Genomic DNA, 21,407 nt, shown 5'->3' with positions numbered 1-21,407 from the left:
TCAGTGTGTCAAATCGGAAGGGCCTGTTGTCCGGGCCTCTGGCAGTCTCTATGGGGGTGCCACAGGGTTTAATTCTTGGGCCGACTCTCTTGCTGCTGGTGATTCTCTGATCCACCTCTACGCAGACGACACCATTCTGTATACTTCTTGCCCTTCTTTGGACACTGCGTTAACAACCCTCCAGACGAGCTTCAATGCCATACAACTCTCCTTCCGTGGCCTCCAACTGCTCTTAAATACAAGTAAAACAAAATGCATGCTCTTCAACCGATCGTTGCCTGTACCTGCCCGCCCGTCCAGCATCACTACTCTGGACAGTTCTGACTTAGAATATGTGGACAACTACAAAGACCTAGGTGTCTGGTTAGACTGTAAACTCTCCTTCCAGACTCACATGAAACATCTCCAATCCAAAGTTAAATCTAGAATTGGCTTCCTATTTCGCAACAAAGCATCCTTCACTCATGCTGCCAAACTAACCCTCGTAAAACTGACCATCCTACCGATCCTCGACTTCGGCGATGTCATTTACAAAATAGCCTCCTATAACCTACTCAATAAATTGGATGCAGTCTATCACAGTGCTATCCGTTTTGTCACCAAAGCCCCATATACTACCCACCACTGTGACCTGTACGCTTTTGTTGGTTGGCCCTCGCTTCATACTCCTCGCCAAACCCACTGGCTCCAGGTCATCTACAAGACCCTGCTAGGTAAAGGTTATCTCATCTCGCTGGTCACCATAGCAGCACCCACTCGTAGCACGCGCTCCAGCAGGTATATCTCTCTGGTCACTCCCAAAGCCAATTCCTCCTTTGGCCGCCTCTCCTTCCAGTTCTCTGCTGCCAATGACTGGAACGAACTACAAAAATCTTTGAAACTGGAAACACTTATCTCCCTCACTAGCTTTAATAAGCACCAGCTGTCAGAGCAGCTCACAGATTACTGCACCTGTACATAGCCCATCTATAATTTTGCCCAAACAAAAATCCTCTTCCGCTACTGTATTTATTTATTTTGCTCCTTTGCACCCCATTATTACCCCTTTGCACATTCTTCCACTGCAAATCTACCATTCCAGTGTTTTACTTGCTATATTGTATTTACTTCGACCATGGCTTATTTTTGCCTTTACCTCCCTTCTCACCTCATTTGCTCACATTGTATATAGACTTATTGTTCTACAATATTATTGACTGTATGTTTGTTTTACTCCATGTGTAACTCTGTGTTGTTTTATGTGTCGAACTGCTTTGCTTTATCTTGGCCAGGTCGCAATAGTAAATGAGAACTTGTTCTCAACTTCCCTACCTGGTTAAATAAAGATAAATAACAATAAATAAAGTTCAGAGTCACTCGCCCCTACAGTGCTTGAAGGCTGGAGGCGAGTGAAAGCTCAGGAGTGAGGGGTGAGTGTGGTGGGGGTACCTGTATCAGACAGGGGGAGACAGGCCAGGGCAGACGGTGAACAGATCGCCAGGTGGAATCCAAGCAGCAGGTAATGGGAGTAGGTGTTACACCCACGTGGGAGAAGCTTTTATTTCTGGAGGCAGATTTCTTAGAAAATGCCATGTAGAAATGTAGAAAATGTAGAAAATGCCAGTGAATGCCTTTGAACAGCAGGAGGGTGCTTCAGAGGATGCTTCAAAGACTCCTGCCACTTGTTGGGCTCAAAGGCCTCGACACCTTTTACTTCACACATTCGTGCTAATTGAATTTTTATTTGGCCTGTCCTTGCAAGCCTGGCAGCCTTAACTCAGCATTCAGTCCCCACAAAATAAAATATATAATTGTAATGTACTTTATTTTTATTTTTTTTATTCTTGGCTTTCAAAATAGCATCAGACCAAACACTACTCACTCAGTTCCAGGTTGGACAGTGTACTCAGGTATCTGCTGTTTGTTTGCTTGAGCACCCTTGGTATAGCTTGGAAAAAGAAAACCTTTGAAGCAATAATCAGACCAGTTGCACTCTGAGGCGGCTGATGTTGGTGGGATTTGGAGGATGATGGAGGCAACAGGGGAAAGAGCCTCAGATTCACAAAGTCCCTTCCACCAGGTGGCTGATGAGATATGTTGGCACGACTATCATATTGCATCTCCATCCCAAAGCTCTTGCTTGGAAGTGTACTTCGCCAGACTGCCAAGAACCTGACCCTCATCCAGGCCAAGGTGGCGAGACACGGTAGTGTTAACACCATAGGCCTTGTTGATCTCTGCACCAGACAGGATGCTCTTGCCAATGTACTTGGAGTCCAACATGTGCACTGCGGCGTGTATGGGCTTCAGGCAGAAGTCATCACACTTTTTGATGTATTTCGGAACTTCAGTTTCCTCTGCTTGGAGCAACAGTGAAGTGGGCAGGGCAGTACGGACTTCCTCTTTTACATCTGCAAGCAGAGTCTGAACATCAGACAGGATGGCATTGTCTCCCTCATCCCGTGCAATGGCTACTGCTATAGGTTTCAGGAGTATCAGGCTTCTTACCACTCTCTCACAAAATACATCATCCAGGAGGATCCTCTTGATGGGGCTGTCCATATCGGCAGACTGTGATATGGCCATTTCTTGGAGAGACTCCTTCCCCTCCAGGAGACTGTCAAACATGATGACAACACCAGCTTCAATGTGGTGCTCTTATTCTTCTCACTTTGCTTGGTGAGGTAGATTGCTGCTGTAACTTGATGACCCTTCACATACCTAACCATTTCCTTGGCTCTCTTGTAGTGTATCCATTGTTTTCAGTGCCATGATGTCCTTGAGGAGCAGATTCAATGCATGAGCAGCACAGCCAATGGGTGTGATGTGAGGGTAGGACTCCTCCACTTTAGACCAAGCATAGACTGTTCTCTCTGCTACCGCATGGCAAGCGGTACCAGAGTGCCAAATCTAGGACAAAAAGGCTTCTCAACAGTTTTTACCCCCATAAGACTCCTGGACAGGTAATCAAATGGCTACCCGGACTATTTGCAGTGTGTGCCCCCTCAATCCTTCTTTTACGCTGCTGCTACTCTCTGTTTATCATATATGCATAGTCACTTTAATTATACATTCATGTACATGCTACCTCAATTGGCCCGACCAACCAATGCTCCTGCGCATTGGCTAACCTGGCTATCTGCATTGTGTCCCGCCACCCACCACCTGCCAACCCCTCTTTTACGCTATTGCTACTCTCTGTTCATCATATATGCATAGTCACTTTAACCATATCTACATGTACATACTACCTCAATCAGCCCGACTAACCAGTGTCGCTACTATATATAGCCTCGCTACTGTTATTTTTAACTGTCTTTTTACTGTTGTTTTTATTTCTTTACTTACCTATTGTTCACCTAATACCTTTTTTTGCACTGTAAGGTCTACAGCTGTTGTATTCGATATATTGTATTCGATATATACACACTCAACTACACAAACACACACACACAGACACACACACAAAGTGCACATGGAGGTGGGGGAAAGAAGGCCTCAGGTGAAGACTGGAACATATAGTATCACTTATCACAGGGGACTGCAGGCAAGAGAAACACAAGTACAGTACCACTACTACTCTAGACACAGGATATGTTAGGAATGCTACAGACTGCTCTTAAATATAGAGGATCAAACAAATACCCCCTCCTCCATCTGTCGGCAAGCTGAATTAATCATAGAGTTAATATTAGGCTAATATTTCTTATTTGGAAATTGATAACATTATTATTAAATCAAATGTCATAAGGGGTATTGTTAAGCAATGTTATAATGTAAATGTATGCACATCATTCTCTTACTTCAGACTAATGGCATTGTACTGTGTCGGGCTAATAAGGGAATTTGGGGATTTGTCATTGTTCAGTAGAAGTCAAGTGTTATTGGAAGTAGCTCCCCTGTTTTTCTTTTCGTGAACATTTGAATAGTATCTTCTTCAGTAGTGGAATCCTCTAGGCTCTCCGCTCTAAGCTTCAAGAGAAAATGAAGCCATCCATTGTGTTGCAGGTGTTTCATAGTGATGGATAATGCCTGCCTGGTTCTCTCATTGCTCATGTATGAAGACAGAGCTGTGTGCCTTAGTCTGTGGCTTTATATAAAATACATGATGAATGCAATGTGTTATCGATGTCATCTAAAAAGGCAAACATGATAAATGTCAGATCATGATTTCACATGTGGAAAATCATATGATTTCACATTTCTAAGTTTTTCCACATTGAAACCATGTGTTTTCTTAACACTTCACATGATGATATTTTGCATAAAGTTTCACATGTGACCGCATAACCTTTGACATGTGTATACACATTTTTACATGAGATGTCAAAGAGCATAGTGGTTTCAACTTATTTGACTACATTGTGTATGTTTATTTAAACAGTAACTTGTCCTTACATGGGATTTGAACTCACAGCCTCTTGGGTCACAGTATTGTGCTCTTCCTGTTACACCACCATGTCTATCTCAACAACAGATTTCACCTGTATTCCTACACTTTTGACTTCAAAGTATATCTCAGCTTAGTTAAAAAATCCACAAGAAAAAAATATGATATTTATCATAGTGATTAATGTATAATATTAAACCAACATTAGACAACTATACACCAACATTAGACATCTATACAGAAAACCCTCAAATTGCTGAAATAAGTAAATCAAATCAATGATGAGAGAATATTCAGAATAACTGATAACTAAAATAGCAGTGCAGATGACACTATTGCTAAGTGCAGAGATGTATTATAGGTAATGAATGTGTATGCAAATCCTACAGACTTTGTGGCGCAGCAGAAAGGTCAGCGTACACCAAACCCCAGAGATTGAGTTCAAATCCCAGGTGGGGTCATTCTTTAGCTAAACAGTGATAACACGTGAAATGTCACAAAGTGTTCCAAAAACACATTTTCACATGTGAAATATCACAAGATCTTGTGAGTGAATGGCGATAAATATATAACCATTCTCCAATATGTCCATAGATCTTGTGACTCAGCAGAAACTTCAAGTAGCTAGAAACCCAGAGGTTGTGGGTTCAAATCCCAAGTGTGGTTGAGTCTTAAGTAAGCAGCATGTCCTTTAACATTAATACCTTAATTTAGCTGTAAAAATACTGTAATTGGTTGTAGATTTACCATATTTTCACCGCAACTAGACAAAAACCTCCAGGGCACCATGACACAACATTCTAAGAATGTCCTAAAAACGCCTTTGGAACAAAGTGGGAACTAAACATAACCTGCAGGGGACCATGACTGTTTAATTTGAATGAATGTAAATTATGCCTTTTAAAGTAAATTATTTTGGGCTTTCATGTGCTCAAATGTTGCGTGTAATTTAATGTTATCTCATGTTGAAATGTTGCATCCCCATGTCACATTTATTTAGCATTAATTTCACATGAGATCATGTGCTTACATGTTGTCACGTGTAGTTTTATGTTATCACATTGTTTCACATGTTGCTTTACATGTTGTCAAATGTTAATCACATTAACTTCACATTAAATCACATGTGATCATGTGAAATGAATGTGTTTTTTCCCCTAAAGGTAGTGGAATGTGTTGATGTGTTAGTTGCTGTGGGACAGGAGCAGAGTGAACTGTACAGTAGCACTAGCAGGGAGGGAACTGTAGTTTACACTCTGTGTGTGTGTGTGTGTGTGTGTGTGTGTGCGTGCGTGCGTGCGTGCGTGCGTGCGGAGCCAAATAAATGTTGATGTAAAAAGAGAATTAAAGATGTTTCACAGAAGAGGCTCTTTAATAAACTTGATCTGTCATTTTGTTTGCAATTTGATCATTTGCCACCCTCTGCACGTCACCTAAGACAGTACAGTATGAAGATAGGCAGAAACTGCTTCTCCAACAGAAATCCCAGATCACACTTGTAGGACATGTCAGGGCGACGTTGGCTAGCTAAGCTCATGCGTTGAAACATGTCATCAGGTCTAACGGTCTTCTCGTGCCGCATGCACAAGCAATCAAATCAGAGGCAGTCCTTTGATATAAGGTTTTTTTTAAACAAACATTAAAACGTGTCAGTTTGTCACTTTCACAAGGTTGGAGTAATAACATGTTAAACTACTTAACACATTGGCTCGAATCTAGATTGTGCCTTTCGATTTTGAGAACTACAGAAAAAAATGTTTTGCTTCTCTCATTGACTTCTCAAAGCCCAAACTTCAGCTTCCCGGAAGTCTTGCGATGTTCCACATCACGTTCAACCATTTTACAGTTATTAAGGATAGAGGAAGAATTAAGAGAATCCATTTCCCCTGTGGTAATAATTGTCAGACAATTTGATATTGTCATCTTTCTTTCCACTGCCCTTCACTTGGGTAATGAACTGCCTCTTTCATCACATCCTACCATCAATCAAGGCCCAGGTCAAAAGTAGTCCACTATATAGGGAATAGGGTGCCATTGGGAACATGGCCTAAACCTGCCTAATGTGCCTAGTCTAGTGTCAAGTTAGAGCTAACTATGTAAGTTTCTCTTCTTTATTTAGCAGCCACAGCCAATCTAGCCACTGAGCCAGCCACTGCCAATCTAGCCACTGACACTGCTGAACTACACTGCACTTTTGGTTATAGACCCATTAAAGCACTGATTAAGATGACTGTGCCCTGAACCTTAACGGTGCAGGAGATTTAATAAACGATCGTTGAGCAGAGAGAGGGCTGCTGCTCTAATCGCTGATAAGGGCCAGATAGATAAAGCCTGACAAGGCTCGCTTTATAGTGCACTAGGGCATATAGGGCTCTGGTCAAAAGCAGTGCAGTATACAAGGAATTGGATGCCATTCGGGACGCAGCCTATCTCTCCAGTGGGGTTTTAAGGCTCTCAGGGGCTAAGGCAAGGCAGCCAGGAAAGCAGGCTGTGGCTCAGAGGGTTTTAACTGTGAAATAAGACTAGGTCTATCTACTACTCGTGTTAATCAAATAATGTAGAGTCATTCCAAGCCACAGTGGACCGAAGCTCAAGGCCTATAGGGCAAAAGCTGGATTGTATGTTTGATTTTGAACACTTCCTAGTAAAATGCACCTGGGCCTGTATTCTCAGAGTACGAGTGCTGATCTAGGATGAGGTCCCCCTGTCCATGTAATCATGGTATTCAATATGATTTAAAAATCAAAATCACCTTTATTCAACAAGTACATTTAAATATACCCTGAATTTGATTTGGTGAAATGGTGCACCCACAGTAAACAGAATCAAAAGACAGAATAAGGATGATAAACACAATCAAAAGAATATATCAACAAATAATTCCAGAATCTACACTACAAACGCTGTACATGGCAAATATAGATCATAATGAATATGATTGCATGGACAGTGTGGGACCTGATCCTAAATCAGCACTTACTCTGATGTGCTGCTTTATGCATACGGGCTGCCCTGTTAGTATTCCCTATTCCAGCGAGAGATGGAATCAATTAGCAGCTGACTGTGTGGGTGAACTCTACTCTTATCTGTGGCATCTCCCATCAGGGTTTTCTCTCACCAAAGGGATATTGGTCTACTCATCTTTTTGCCTGTGGGTATAAATACAGTCATATGTTTTAGTTTTTTAGAACTCAGCTGTGAATAAAGATGTTGCTGGTTATGACACAGAAACAGATTGAATGTCAACGTGCTTGCTGCTAACCTGACGGGTTGTCCAAGAAAGTGATCATGTTTTTTTCTCTCTGTGACACAGAAAACATTATTGGTGTGTTCAAGCCATTAAGGAAGTGTTCCAGAAAAAGAAGTATCATTTATACCAACTTTAATTGTTGATTTTGTCTTCATGGTGGAATGTATTGACAGTGTTAACATGTAGTACACCATTCTGACAAGGCATTCATTTAAACTTTTACCTGATGTCTGTCACATTACAATGGCATTGATTTATAATGAAAAAGAGCATGTTATGATGTAATAAGCCAAGCAAGGCTCTGTGTACTCATCATTTAGTAGGCTAAATATCCAGGGTATAAATGTCTTTATTTTCACATTCTACCCTATATTTGTCTCAAGTTATTGGCATGGTGTGAATAATACGCATTGTTTTGAAAAATAATAATTAACAAAGTACTTCATTGGTGCACATTTCAAAGCGAGTCGCCTGTTGAAAGAATTCCTTTTGGTTTGCAAAGCATTCAAGCCTTGTTAATTAGGGAGTGGCAAAGATTAAAGAGAACAAAAGCAAGACAATTGCGAATGGTTTCCAAGGATGTATTTCATTCTGAAAACAAATCCGGGTTTCTTTCTTTCTTGAATCAATGCTACAGGTTAACTGTTAGACAGTAACACTTGAGTCAACACCCACCCACACATCCCACAACAGGCCACCCCAGCACAGCAAGCCAACCAATGACCTTGTTGATTCAATGAACAAACCATTATTATTTTGTTTTATACTGAACTGAAAAGATATGAACTCAACATGCAAAGTGTTGGTCCCATTTTTCATGAGCTGAAGTAAAATATCCCAGAAATGTTCCATATGCACAAAAAGCTTGTTTCTCAAAAATGTTGTGCACACATTTCTTTACATCCCTGTTAGTGAGCATTTCTCCTTTGCCAAGATAATCCATCCACCTGACAGCTGTGGCCTATCAAGAAGCTGATTAAACAGCATGTTTATTACACAGGTGCAGCTTGTGCTGGGGGCAATAAAAGGCCACTCTAAAATTTGCAGTTTTGTCCAACAACACAATGCCACAGTTGTCTCGAGTTTTGAGGGAGCGTGCAATTGGAATGCTGATTGCAGGAATGTCCACCAGAACTGTTGCCAGATAATTCAATGTTCATTGCTCTACCATAAGCCGCCTCCAACGTCATTTTTGAGAATTTGACAGTACGTCCAACCGGCCTCACAATTGCAGACCACGTGTAACCATGCCAGCCCAGGACCTCACATCCGGCTTCTTGTCCTTAGGGATCGTCTGAGGCCAGCCACCTGGACAGCTGATGAAACTGAGGAGTATTTCTGTCTGTAATAATGTAATAAGTATTTCTGTCTGTAAAATACTCATTCTGATTGGCAAGTGGGTGGGCCTATGCCGTCCCAGGCCCACCCATGGCTGCTTCCCTGCCCAGTCATGTGAAATCCATAAATTAGGGCCAAATGAATTTATTTCAAATGACTGATTTCCTTGTAGAATTGTTTAAATTCTTGCATGTTGCGTTAATATTTTTGTTCAGTGTAGTAGTTGTTGAAGAGCCTGAGCCGTGTAAGAAAGAGTACAGTTGAAGTTAAAATGACAGACTGCACTTGGTGACCGTCCCCTCAATTACAGACAGTGAAATGTGAAGTTATTACACAAAAGTAATGGTTTCAGACATCCCATCAGCCAACGTCAACAGAGACAGCGTTTTGGCAGGAACGTGTTTATGACCATTTCCATGACTGTGTCTTGTGTCCCAAATGGCACCCTATTGGCTATGTAGTGCACTACTTTTCATGGGTTCTGGTAAAAAGTAGTGCACTACATAGGCAATAGGGTGCCACTTGGGATACATCCCATGACAGTTCTCTGCCAATGAGGACTTTGTGTTTCCACATCACCTCGGAGTTTGGTGCACTTGTAACCTGAGCTAACGTTTCAGTCAAGTTTACTAATTTGACTCTCAGAAGAAGAGAATATTGGCAGACAGAGGAATGGATGGTGGAAGGAAGAAGAAGGGACTGTTATACTGTGGCGGTGTGATGTTTCTATCGTTATGTTCACACTTACTGTAAAATAAATGGGAAAAAAGGGACGTCATAAGGCTTAATTTACATTTAGCAGACACTCTCCTCCAGGTAGCTAGGTAGGACAACCACATATCTCAGTCATCGTAAGTCAATAAAGGCTCTCAGCAAAGTCAGTGCTAGTAAAGAAAAGACAAGTATAAGAAACTTCAAAATTGACAATCTATTATTCAGTAGTCTACAGTTCTCTGTACAGCTTTGTAGGTGTGGTTTTGTGGTCTTACAGAGTGGTGCGAGATAGTGGCTGCATCATAGACAGTGCAAGATATGTGATTTCCCCATTACAAAGTTCATGTTAAGAATACATTAGTGAAAGGGATTATTCAGTACTACTCTGTTTAAAGTATAGTTTATCTCTACCTAGTGTGTACAGTGCATTCGGAAAGTATTGAGATCCCTTGACTTTTTCCACGTATTGTTACATCACAGCCTTGCTCTAAAATTGATAACCCCATGATGACAAAGCTTTAACAGGTTTTTAGAAATGTTTGCACATTCATTAAAAACAAAAAACAGAAATACCTTATTAACATAAGTATTCAGGCCCTTTGATATGAGACTCAAAATTAAGCTCAAGCTCATGTTTCCATTGATCATGCTTGAGATGTTTTTACAACTTGATTCAATTGATTGGACATGATTTGGAAAGGTACACACCTGTCTATATAAGGTCCCACAGTAGACAGAGCATGTCAGAGCAAAAACCAAGCCATTCGAAGGAATTGTCCGTAGAAATCTGAGACAGGATTGTGTCATGGCACAGACCTGGGGAAGGGTACCAAAATGTATGCAGTGTTTAAGGTCCCCAAGAACAAAGTGACCTCCATTCTTAAATGGTCGAAGTTTGGAACCGCCAAGACTCTTCCTAGAGCTGGCCACCTGGCCAAACTGAGTAATCAGGGAAGAAGGGCCTTGGTCAGGGAGGTGACCAAGAACCCGATGATCATTCTGACAGAGCTCTAGAGTTCCTCTGTGGAGATGGGAGAATCTTCCAGAAAGATAACCATCTCTGCAGCACTCCACCAATCAGGCCTTTATGGTAGAGTGGGCAGACAGAAGCCACTCCTCAGTAAAATACACATGACAGCCAACTTGGAGTTTGTCAAATGGCACATAAAGACTCAGACCATGAGAAACAAGATTCTCTGGTCTGATGAAACCAAGATTGAAACTCTTTGGACTGAATGTCAAGCATCACGTCTGGAGGAAACCTGGCACCATCCCTACGGTGAAGCATGGTGGTGGCAGCATCATGCTGTGGAGATGTTTTTCAGCGTCAGGGAGACTAGTCAGGGTAGAGGGAATGATGAATGGAGCAAAGTACAGAGGTCCTTGATGAAAACCTGCTCTAGAACGCTCACAACCTCAGACTGGGGCGAAGGTTCACCTTCCACTAGGACAACTACCCTAAGCACACAGCCAAGACAACGCAGGAGTGGCTTCGGGGCAAGTCTCAATGTCCTTGAGAGCAAGGACTTGAACCCGATCAAACATCTCTGGAGACCTGAAAATAGCTGTGCAGCGAAGCTCCCCATCCAACCTGACCGAGCTTGAGAGGATCTGCAGAGAAGAATGGGAGAAAATCTCCAAATACAGGTGTGTCAAGCTTGTAGCATCATACCCAAGAAGTCTCGAGGCTGTAATCGCTGCCAAACGGTGCTTTAACAAAGTACTGAATTAAGGGTCTGAATACTTATGCACTTTTTATAGTTTTTGCAAACATTTCAAAACCTGTTTTTGCTTTGTCATTATGGGGTATTGTGTGTGTAGCTTGGGGGGAAAAAAACAATTTACTCCCTTTTAGAATAAGGGGTAAAGTCAAGGGGTCTGAATACAGTAGGTTATGGCATCATGGTCGGTTGGTTATTGTAAAAGAGAATGTGTTCTCAATACCTTACCTGGTTAAATGAAATAATATGTGGTTGTGGTGTTTTTCTTAGTTTAGGTAGGCCTAATATGTTATATGTAATTGCCATTACAGTTCAGCTTTATAATCAACTAGCCACTTCATTTTCCAGCTGGTTACGTCTCAGATGGTTGGTTTCTCTTCCTCCTCTGCCGCCCACTCTGAAAACCTTTATGAGGAAATAACCTTTTGTTTGAAACTGTGTAAACATATTTACCTTCTGCATTTTATTGCCCTCCAATGGATCCTCGTTAAAGGATTTAAAGTGTACTCATTCCAATTAGAGCCTCTAAAGTGTCCTGTATTGTTATTTTTCGTCACTAACTCCCGTGGTAGCCGTTTTCAGGCTCCCTCTCCAGAATTAAACCCTGACTCCCAGTTCTGTTTCCCAACAACAAAACCAAAAATGTCACTCAAACAGAAGGGTCTTTTTTTTGGAGGGGTTCAGAAAGACTCATAGGGGTGTCCACTGAAAGTTGACTAGCAACAACAACTGGAAACTAAAAAAAACACCCACTAAATTTGCCCAAGAAGAGGCAAACAAATTTAAAACCAACACCAAAATTAAAGACAGGAAGCAAACCAAGAAGGTGACGCAAAACAATAACGGAAGATCAGACCAAGGAATGTTTTTTTTCTAGAAATCAAATCAGAAGCGCCAGCTAAAGGTGTTGACCCTCCTTCTCTCAAGATCAGTGGAGCACTGGGCCAGCCACTTATATATAGCACCTGGGCCAGCACAGGTGAAACGCCTTCCCACTAACGAGTTGGCAACCAGTATGTCTAATAGCAGTATGTCTAATAGCAGTATGTCTAATAGCAGTATGTCTAATAGCAGTATGTCTAATAGCAGAATGTTACATGCTAACGTGCTAAAAGTCCAACCTCAAAACAAATGGAAAAACTAAAACCTGTAACAACCTCAGGGCTATTAAACTGAACGTCTGCAGTAATAATAATCGTGTTTGGAATCAATGCTCAATAATTATACTAGATTCTATTCTTCTTTTATAAAGAGAGGTTTTAATTAAAAACACCAACACAAGACTATGCCTGCATCCCAAATGGCAGCCTATTGCCTTTAAAGTTTTGACCAGAGCCCTATTGGTAGTGCAAAAACAAAATAAAAAGATGCACTATAGGCGGAATAGGGTGCCATTTGGGACACAGCCATTGTCTTGTGTATGTGTTTTTCATTCATTCCTCCTCTTTAAATACACACACATCTCACAATTGATAATTGTAATCTGTTAACTGTAGAATAATTGACAAATTGTGATTTATTATAAGCACAATGTATATGTTAAGATGTGTGTGTGGTTAATCATTTTCAATAGGGAGGAGGAAGGGTCCACATGCTTCATTTGCAACATGAATTAAGCAATGTCGTTATGGCGCTAATTAGCTGATCATAAAAGGATCTCGGTTTTATTGTGATTTATTATCAAAGTAATCAGCTGCTTCCTTGAAAGGAGGGCGGAATGTTCTCTCAGACTGAGATGCCTATGTGCTGATAGTTTTTTTAACGTTCTAACCAGTAGGCTACCTGCCGCCCCAAATAGTTGGTCATATCAATGTGACCGACTGGTCACTGTGCCACATAGGCTTCATTAATCAAGGTGTGTTAGAACATTCTATGGTTAAAACCTTACTGACATCAGGTCAGGTCATAACACCAGCCAGCATTTGTGAAACTATTTCTGACAATTAATTTATTTTATTTTCATATGGTGGCTTAATTTGTTTGAAAGGCCTACAGTATATGCATAATATGTAATTCAAGATAATTACTTTGAGTCTTATTCATGTATGACACTGGACTCTGAGGATGTTTAGGAGTTTTGTTGAAATTGATGAGGCGAGGTTGCCTTGTTTTGCAACTAGAAAATGAATCCGTGAACTGTTCTATTTGCAGTGGGCCTCGTCACGTTACATTATGATTATTGTTAGCTCTTTTCTTGTCTCTTTAAAGGTGCAGTCTGCAGAATTATAGCTATGAATGGTAATAGTGATAGCTGAGTGTACAAAACTTTAGGAACACGTGCACTTTCCATGACATAGAATGACCAGAATGACCAGGTGAATCAAGCTGAAAGCTATGATCCCTTATTGATGTCACTTGTTAAATCTACTTCAATCCGTGTAGATGAAGGGGAGGAGACAGGTTAAAGAATGATTTTTAAGCCTTAAAACAATTGAGACATGGAATGTGTATGTGTGCCCTTCAGAGGGTGTATGGGCAAGACAAAAGATTTAAGTGCCTTTGAACGGGGTATAGTAGGAGGTGCCAGGCGTATCGGTTTGTGTCAAGAACTGCAAAGCTGCTGGGTTTTGATGCTCAACAGTTTCCCGTGTGTGTCAAGAATGGTCCACCACCCAAAGAATACTTGACACAACTGTGGGAAGCATTGGAGTCAACATGGGCCAGCATCCCTGTGGAACGCGTTTGACACCGTGTAGAGTCCATGCCCCGACGAATTGAGGCTGTTCTGAGGGCACAAGGGGGTGCAACTCAATATTAGGAAGGTGTTCCTAAATGTTTTGTAAACTTGGTGCATATACCCATTGAAAACAAATAGCAGATTGTGGCTTTAAACCCCAAATTCCTAGATCTTTCCGACCCAATAAGAACACTGTCAGCCTCCTCATGTTCCTTTCATCCAAACGTCAGTCTTTTGTCTCCCACACCTGTTTGAAGGTTCATGTCGGCACCAGAGCCCTTGGTTGCATCCCAAATGGCACGCTACTTCCGATATACTACACTATTTTTCTCGATAGAGCTCTGGTCAAAAGGAGTGTACTAAATATGGTGTCATTTCGGACACAGACCTTGCCTTGTTTGAAGACCCTGTGTGTGGTTTGGATTGTACCGACATAAGCTGCTGATCTAATGTCATTCTATACCTCAATACTTTGTTGTCTGGTAGATTTTCTTCTTTTTTTTCACCCTGCCAGTTTTGTTTTTTTGACTTGAAGTTTCTTTTGAAGTTACATGTGCTACTGATAATTGAAGCAATACATCCCACTGAAGATAATATACAGATGTAGGATCTTAATTTGACCCAGATTGCTACAGCAGGAAAATAATCCTGCTGCAACAGGATTATAATTAATGGAGATTTTTGTAGGGGTTGATACATTTTTCGTAAGGGACAATCAGGTCTCAAATTTCACAGTGGAAATTACAAACTTCAGAAGACTTTTTAAACCTCAAATATACTACAAGTTTACATTTCCTGTATTGCAGGAAATGTCTTTGCGGACAGGGTGATCAAATTAAGATCCTAATCCTGTACAGTACTCATTTAATGGATTTCAAAGTGAAACCTTAACTTGTTCTTTCATGGCCTAGAACCCTTATCCATCTTGATATGATACTGAGTTGAAAGTGTAGAGGCATGTCAACACTATGCATTTTTATTGTATTGTGAAGTCGGCCAAATCACAGCTGAAGATATCTCTTGTGAAATCACACTCAGCTGACTGATCACAGTGTGTATGACATTTGGAAGCATGGTATTCTTTGATCTTTGACCCAGGGTCATATAGATCAGGGTTTCCCAAAATCGTCCCTGGTTGTTTTTTTCCCTAGCACTACACAGCTTATTGAAATAATCTCTAAATAGAATAATTTCTTCTCTCTATCTCTACCCCCCAGGTGAGAAGGTGACCATGTTTTCTGTCCTGGACATTGACCAGAACGACATTGTGGACACTAACGGAGCAGGAGATGCCTTTGTGGGAGGTGCAGTACACTAGTCTGTCTCCTCCCTGGTTTCTCTCTTGTTTCTGCCAATTATCCTCTCCACAGCATATACATAGATGCCCAATTAATCAATTATATTCCCATGTTCTATTCCTTTGATACATCTCCAGGGGAGTTCTGATTGTCTTATAGTGGTGCCCAGCTCTCCCCACCCCCCTGTAATTCAAACCATTCTGTCAAATGTTATATTGAGGAGTGACACTTTAATAAACTTTTCTTCTCTGCTATAGTCTTTTACTGACCCCTGACCCTTGCTTCTCACCTCTCTCTCCTCCCAGGCTTCCTGTCAGAGCTGGTCCAGGAGAGGCCATTGGAGGAGTGTATCCGTGCTGGCCACTATGCAGCCAATGTCATTATCAGACGAGCAGGATGTACCTTCCCTGAGAAACCTGACTTCCCTTGATTTACCCAACCATTATCCCCCAACCACAAATGTATTTTCCTTACCTTACAAACACCTGCATAAAGCTGTGTGTATGTATGTGCCTCAAAGTTGTGTGTGTAAAGTTTGTTTAAGGTTTACAATAATTCCATGGATATAACCGGTCAACAACATTGTCGCTATGTGTTGTAACTTGCTGTGAGATTATTGATCATCAGTGATTCAATTTGCTACAGTAGATTACTTTTTAAGCAACTTTCTAAACAACACTCCACTTTCTATGCACCATCTGTCAGTTCAAAACCACTAAATATTAACTCTCATTTAACTCATTGTTTTGGCTTTGCTATTAAAAGGTTACGATGTCTAATACTAAGGACCAGGGGTTTTTCCTCGCCAGGTCAATAATACGTGGTCTAGAAAAACTCAGGGCCCTACTATCGATAAAGTACTGTCTGAAATGTGGAGTTTGATATTATTATTATTTTCTTAAATGTTTACTAAATACAATGGTATGTTGCCAAGTTCGTTTTGCCATGACGCACAATATTGTTCATTAAAACAACAGGCGTGGGTGGTCTGAGACTTTGTCAAATGTTCCTTGAGTTCATACAATGCCTTCACCCCACATTTCCAATGCCTTATCATCTTGAATGTAATAAGTAAAGTAACAAATGCACCACGAGTTTGACTGTTACCATAATACCAAGTTGTGTATATCTTTCATCCATTCCAACCACTTTTTGATGAATGAATGAAGGTGTGGTTGCAGCAAGCTAATCATTTTCTGCATCCTACTGGCTACTAAAGATAATGACTGTTGTGTTATTGTAACAGGCGGTGTAGATCTTTCATCCATTCTAACCACTTTTCGATGGATGATTATAAACTCAGCAAAAAAAGAAACATCCTCTCACTGTCAACTGTGTTTATTTTCAGCAAACTTAACATGTGTAAATATTTGTATGAGCATAACAAGATTAAACAATTGAGACATAAACTGAACAAGTTCCACAGACATGTGACTAACATAAATGGAATAATGTGTCCATGAAACAAAGGGGGGTCAAAATCAAAAGTAACAGTCAGTATCTGGTGTGGCCACCAGCTGCATTAAGTACTACAGTGCATCTCTTCCTCATGGACTGCACCAGATTTGCCAGTTCTTGCTGTGAGATTTACCCCACTCTTCCACTAAGGCACCTGCAAGTTCCCAGACATTTCTGGGGGGGAATAGCCCTATCCCTCACCCTCCGATCCAACAGGTCCCAGACGTGCTCAATGGGATTGAGATCCGGGCTCTTCGCTGGCCATGGCAGAACACTGACATTCCTGTCTTGCAGGAAATCATGCACAGAACGAGCTGTATGGCTGGTGGCATTGTCATGCTGGAGGGTCATGTCAGGTACCATGAAGGAGGATGTCTTCCCTGTAAAGCACAGCGTTGCGATTGCCTGCAATGACAACAGGCTCAGTCCGATGATGCTGTAACACACTGCCCCAGACCATGACGGACTCTCCACCACCAAATCGATCCCGCTCCAGAGTACAGGCCTCGGGTTAACGCTCATTCCTTCGATGATAAACGCAAATCCAGCCATCAGCCCTGGTGAAACCGTGAAGGGCACTTTTTGCCAGTCCTGTCTGGTCCAGTGATTGTGGGTTTGTGCCCATAGGCGACGTTGTTGCCGGTGATGTCTGGTGAGGACCTGCCTTACAACAGGCCTACAAGCCCTCAGTTTAGCCTCTCTCAGCTATTGAGGACAGTCTGAGCACTGATGGAGGGATTGTGCGTTCCCGGTGTAACTCGGGCAGTTGTTGTTGCCATCCAGTACCTGTCCCGCAGGTTTGATGTTCAGATGTACCGATCTTGTGCAGGTGTTGTACACGTGGTCTGCCACTGCGAGGATGATCAGCTGTCCATCCTGTCTCCCTGTAGCGCTGTCTTAGGCGTTTCACAGTACGGAAATTGCAATGTATTGCCCTGGCCACATCTGCAGTCCTCATGCCTCTTTGCAGCATGCCTAAGGCACGTTCACACAGATGAGCAGGGACCCTAGGCATCTTTCTTTTGGTGTTTTTCAGAGTCAGTAGAAAGGCCTCTTTACTGTCCTAAGTTTTCATAACTGTGACCTTAATTGCCTACCGTCTGTAAGCTGTTAGTGTCTTAACGACCGTTCAGCAGGTGCATGTTCATTAATTGTTTATGGTTCATTGAACAAGCATGGGAAACAGTGTTTAAACCCTTTACAAGGAAGATCTGTGAAGTTATTTGGATATTTACAAATTATCTTTGAAAGACAGGGTCCTGAAAAATGGACTTTTCTTTTGTTTGCTGAATTTAGATGTGTTTGCAGCAAGCTAATTATTTTTGGTCCTGACTTCTGTATTGTTAAACATGATGGGAAAACAGCTAAACCTCCATCATTATCAAAATGGTGTCCAGGGCAGGCCAGATCCAGCCCCAAGCCTGGGTGTCCTAGTACAGACCAGAGAGCTGGGTAATCTCCAAGGGGCTCGTAGCGTTCTAATTGGATTCTCACAGACTCCCGGATCTCTATAAATACGTCCAAATTGGCACCCTGTTTCCTACATAGTTCACTACTTTTGACCAGAGCCCTATGGTCTCCCTATGGGCCCTGGTCAAGAGTAGTGCACTATATAAGGACTGAGGTGCCATTTGGGATGATGGCTCCACGGCTGATGGAGGTCGTCTCTCTCAATTATGGGATTAGAGGTGCCTCTTCATGGTGATCATTAGAGAGCCCTGGAAATTAGGCTGATCCTGCACCCAGCTGGCTGATCCCCCCCCTCCCACACCCAGCTGTGCTGTTGCCGGGTGTTGGATAGGGGAGAAAAGGATCACCGAGAGGCCCCAGACTGTCCCTTCCTCCCTCCCTCCAGGCATGGGGGCACAAGTAGTGGATAATGGATTGAGAGAAATTGGGATATGTGCCAAATGGCACCCTATTCCCTAGATGATGTACTACTTTTGACCAGGGACTATTTTTCTTAAACCCTTTATCCATTTATTTTTGCCTCCCTAATACGGTTCTGGTCAAAAGTAGTGCACTATATAGGGAATAGGTTATGAGCCAGTACTACATTGCTCCTTTAACAGTAGTATATACAAACTGTAGCCTATAACCTATACTATTATCCTAGACTGAGGTCAAAATGTGCCTATGTCCCATATAACTGTGAAACTGAAAAATTGAAATACAAAAACACATTATGCAATATGCCATTTTCATATTGTGTATAAATAATAGTACAGAACTCAACCTGTTTGCATATATTTTCCCTTTAATTTCTGGGCTCATTAAATGTGAAGAGTGATCCTATTCAAACACCTCTTATGCAAAGGGCTGTAGATCCATTTAATGATGCTTGGTTTATGCGTTTATGTTAATCAGGGGCATCTAGGTGAAAACAGGCTCTAGCCAAAATGTTATTAACAACTTTGAGACACTTTTTTCATCAGCGTTTTAAGGTTTCACACAGATGCGCTTTGAAAAGGACCACATTTCTGATTGGCAGAGATCACACTCCGTAGCAGCTGGTTCATTTGCTTCTCAACTTGACAGATGGCAAAACCCAAACACAAAGAATGCGTGACAAATGGCACCCTATTCTCTATTTCGTGCACTACTGGTCAAAAGTAGTGCCCTAAACAGAGAATAAGATGCGATTTTGGACTTAAACAAAAATTTGGAGCTGTGATTAAGTAATGAGAATGAGGAATGCTACGTAGTTTACCGCAAGAAGGAAAACTGTTAACCACACTTCTACCGTGATTTACTTCATTTTAAAGTGTAAGAACAGTAGTTTAAATGTTACGGATGTGTCATTGTCTCTGTCTCAACAACTAACTGGTTAAGGTCCCCTGTTTCTCCCTTGTGGTGTGCGATACCCAAGTCTGAATTCTACCAACTTCTAATGTTCTTAATTTATACATATACAGAGTTCAATTAGATCAGAGCTGCTAGAAGAACATATGTTGTTGGCAAATTTGGGCTCATCATATGAGAGTTATATTTTCAAAGAAAGAACACAATTCGTATGTCTGGTATTTACCCTCATTCATCAGCACCATCCCTTCTTTGAATGCGTGAAAAGCAAAAGCAGTGTGTCTGCATCCCAAAAGCAGTATATAGGGAATAGGGTGCAATTTGGGAGAGATCCTATGGGCCCTGGCCAAAAGTAGTGCACTATATAGGAAATAGAACATTTGGAACAAAACGAAAGGGTCCTGGTCAAAAGTAGTGCCCAACATTGGGAATAGGGTGCCATTTGGGATGGGAATTGACTGACTGGGGATGTAGCCAGAGCAGACCAGTGTTTTGCCCCGCAGATGGGCAGCAGTGTTGCTGAACAGCACTGGGTGGCAGTTGGCAAGGATTGAGAGGAGAGATGGGGGGATGGTCAGATTGTGTGGATGGCACATGCTCCAGCAACATCCCATTTTATTTATTTAACCTTTATTTAACTAGGCAAGTCAGTTAAGAACAAATTCTTATTTTCAATGACAGGAATAGTGGGTTAACTGCCTGTTCAGGGGCAGAATGACAGATTTGTATCTTGTCAGTTCAGGGATTTGAACTTGCAACCTTCCGGTTACTAGTCCAACACTCTAACCACTAGGCTACCCTGCCGCATAAATGGCACCCTATATCAGTTTCCCAACTCCAGTCCTCTAGTACCCCCAACAGCACACATTTTTGTTGTAGCCCCAGACAAATTCACCTGATTCGGGACAGCGGGGTAGCCTAGTGGTTAGAGTGTTAGGTTAACTGAAAGGTTGCAAGTTTGAATCCCCGAGCTGACAAGGCACAACTCGGTCGTTCTGTCCCTGAACAAGGCAGTTAACCCACTGTTCCTAAGCTGTCATTGAAAATAAGAATTTGTTCGTCACTGACTTGCCTAGTTAAATAAATGTCAAGTAATTAATTCAACTCATTGAGAGCTTGATGATTATTTGACAAGTTGAATTAGGTGTCTGGGGCTGCAACAAAAATGTACCTCTCATTGTACAGAGCCTGGTCCTGGGGGCATGGGGGTTCATAGGAGTCGAGAATGTCTAACAGGTAGGTGGGTCCGATGCCATTTAGGGCATTGTAAACGAGGAGGAGGATTTGACATTAAATTACTTGAGGAACATGCAGCCAATGGAGATCAGCAAGGATGGGGGTGATGTGCGCAGACTTTATTTTGTTTGTGCTAGAATACTTGCGGCACTGTTTTAGCTGAGCTCTAGTTTATGAAATAAATCTGCGGTCAGGCCCCCAAGAACTGCGTTTCCATAATCAATTCCGGATAAAATGATTGCATGGATTAGTTTTTCTGTGTCAGATGTGGGGAGAGAGGGTCTTATGCAGGAGATGTTATTCAGGTGGAAGAATGACGTTTTACAGACGTGACTAATGTGGGCATTGAAGGAAAGAGCAGGGACGGATTTCACACCCAAATTAGTGTAGGCAGCAGCTGTAACATCTTGAGGTTGTTGATGGATAATTTCCATAATATGATTGAATCATACTGTTGATTTATTGGTGTCCATTTAATAGACTATGATTCTTTGTCTTCTTGTCTGTCTTCCTTTAAAATGATATCAATATCATGTTTTGTAGC

At 41.7% G+C, this 21,407-nt stretch overlaps 1 protein-coding gene across 5 annotated transcripts in view; it reads left to right on the top strand.

Moving 5' to 3' along the window:
* LOC118397366 (adenosine kinase) overlaps positions 1-16,361 on the top strand; it is a 295,175-nt gene extending 278,814 nt beyond the window's left edge. For all 5 annotated transcript variants that reach the window (XM_035792030.2, XM_035792057.2, XM_035792048.2 and 2 more), the window contains 2 exons: positions 15,287-15,373; positions 15,673-16,361. In XM_035792030.2, coding sequence (XP_035647923.1) covers positions 15,287-15,373; positions 15,673-15,797 — 212 coding nt within the window. In that variant the 3' untranslated portion in view covers positions 15,798-16,361. The remainder of the gene's footprint in view (positions 1-15,286; positions 15,374-15,672) is intronic.
* The last annotated feature ends 5,046 nt before the right edge of the window (positions 16,362-21,407 follow it).

This window comes from Oncorhynchus keta, chromosome 2 (genome assembly GCF_023373465.1).
Source record: "Oncorhynchus keta strain PuntledgeMale-10-30-2019 chromosome 2, Oket_V2, whole genome shotgun sequence".
Classification (NCBI taxonomy): Eukaryota; Metazoa; Chordata; class Actinopteri; order Salmoniformes; family Salmonidae; genus Oncorhynchus; species Oncorhynchus keta.
The sequence above is the reverse complement of the archived record's forward strand: the minus strand, read 5'-3'. Positions and strand labels throughout refer to the sequence as shown.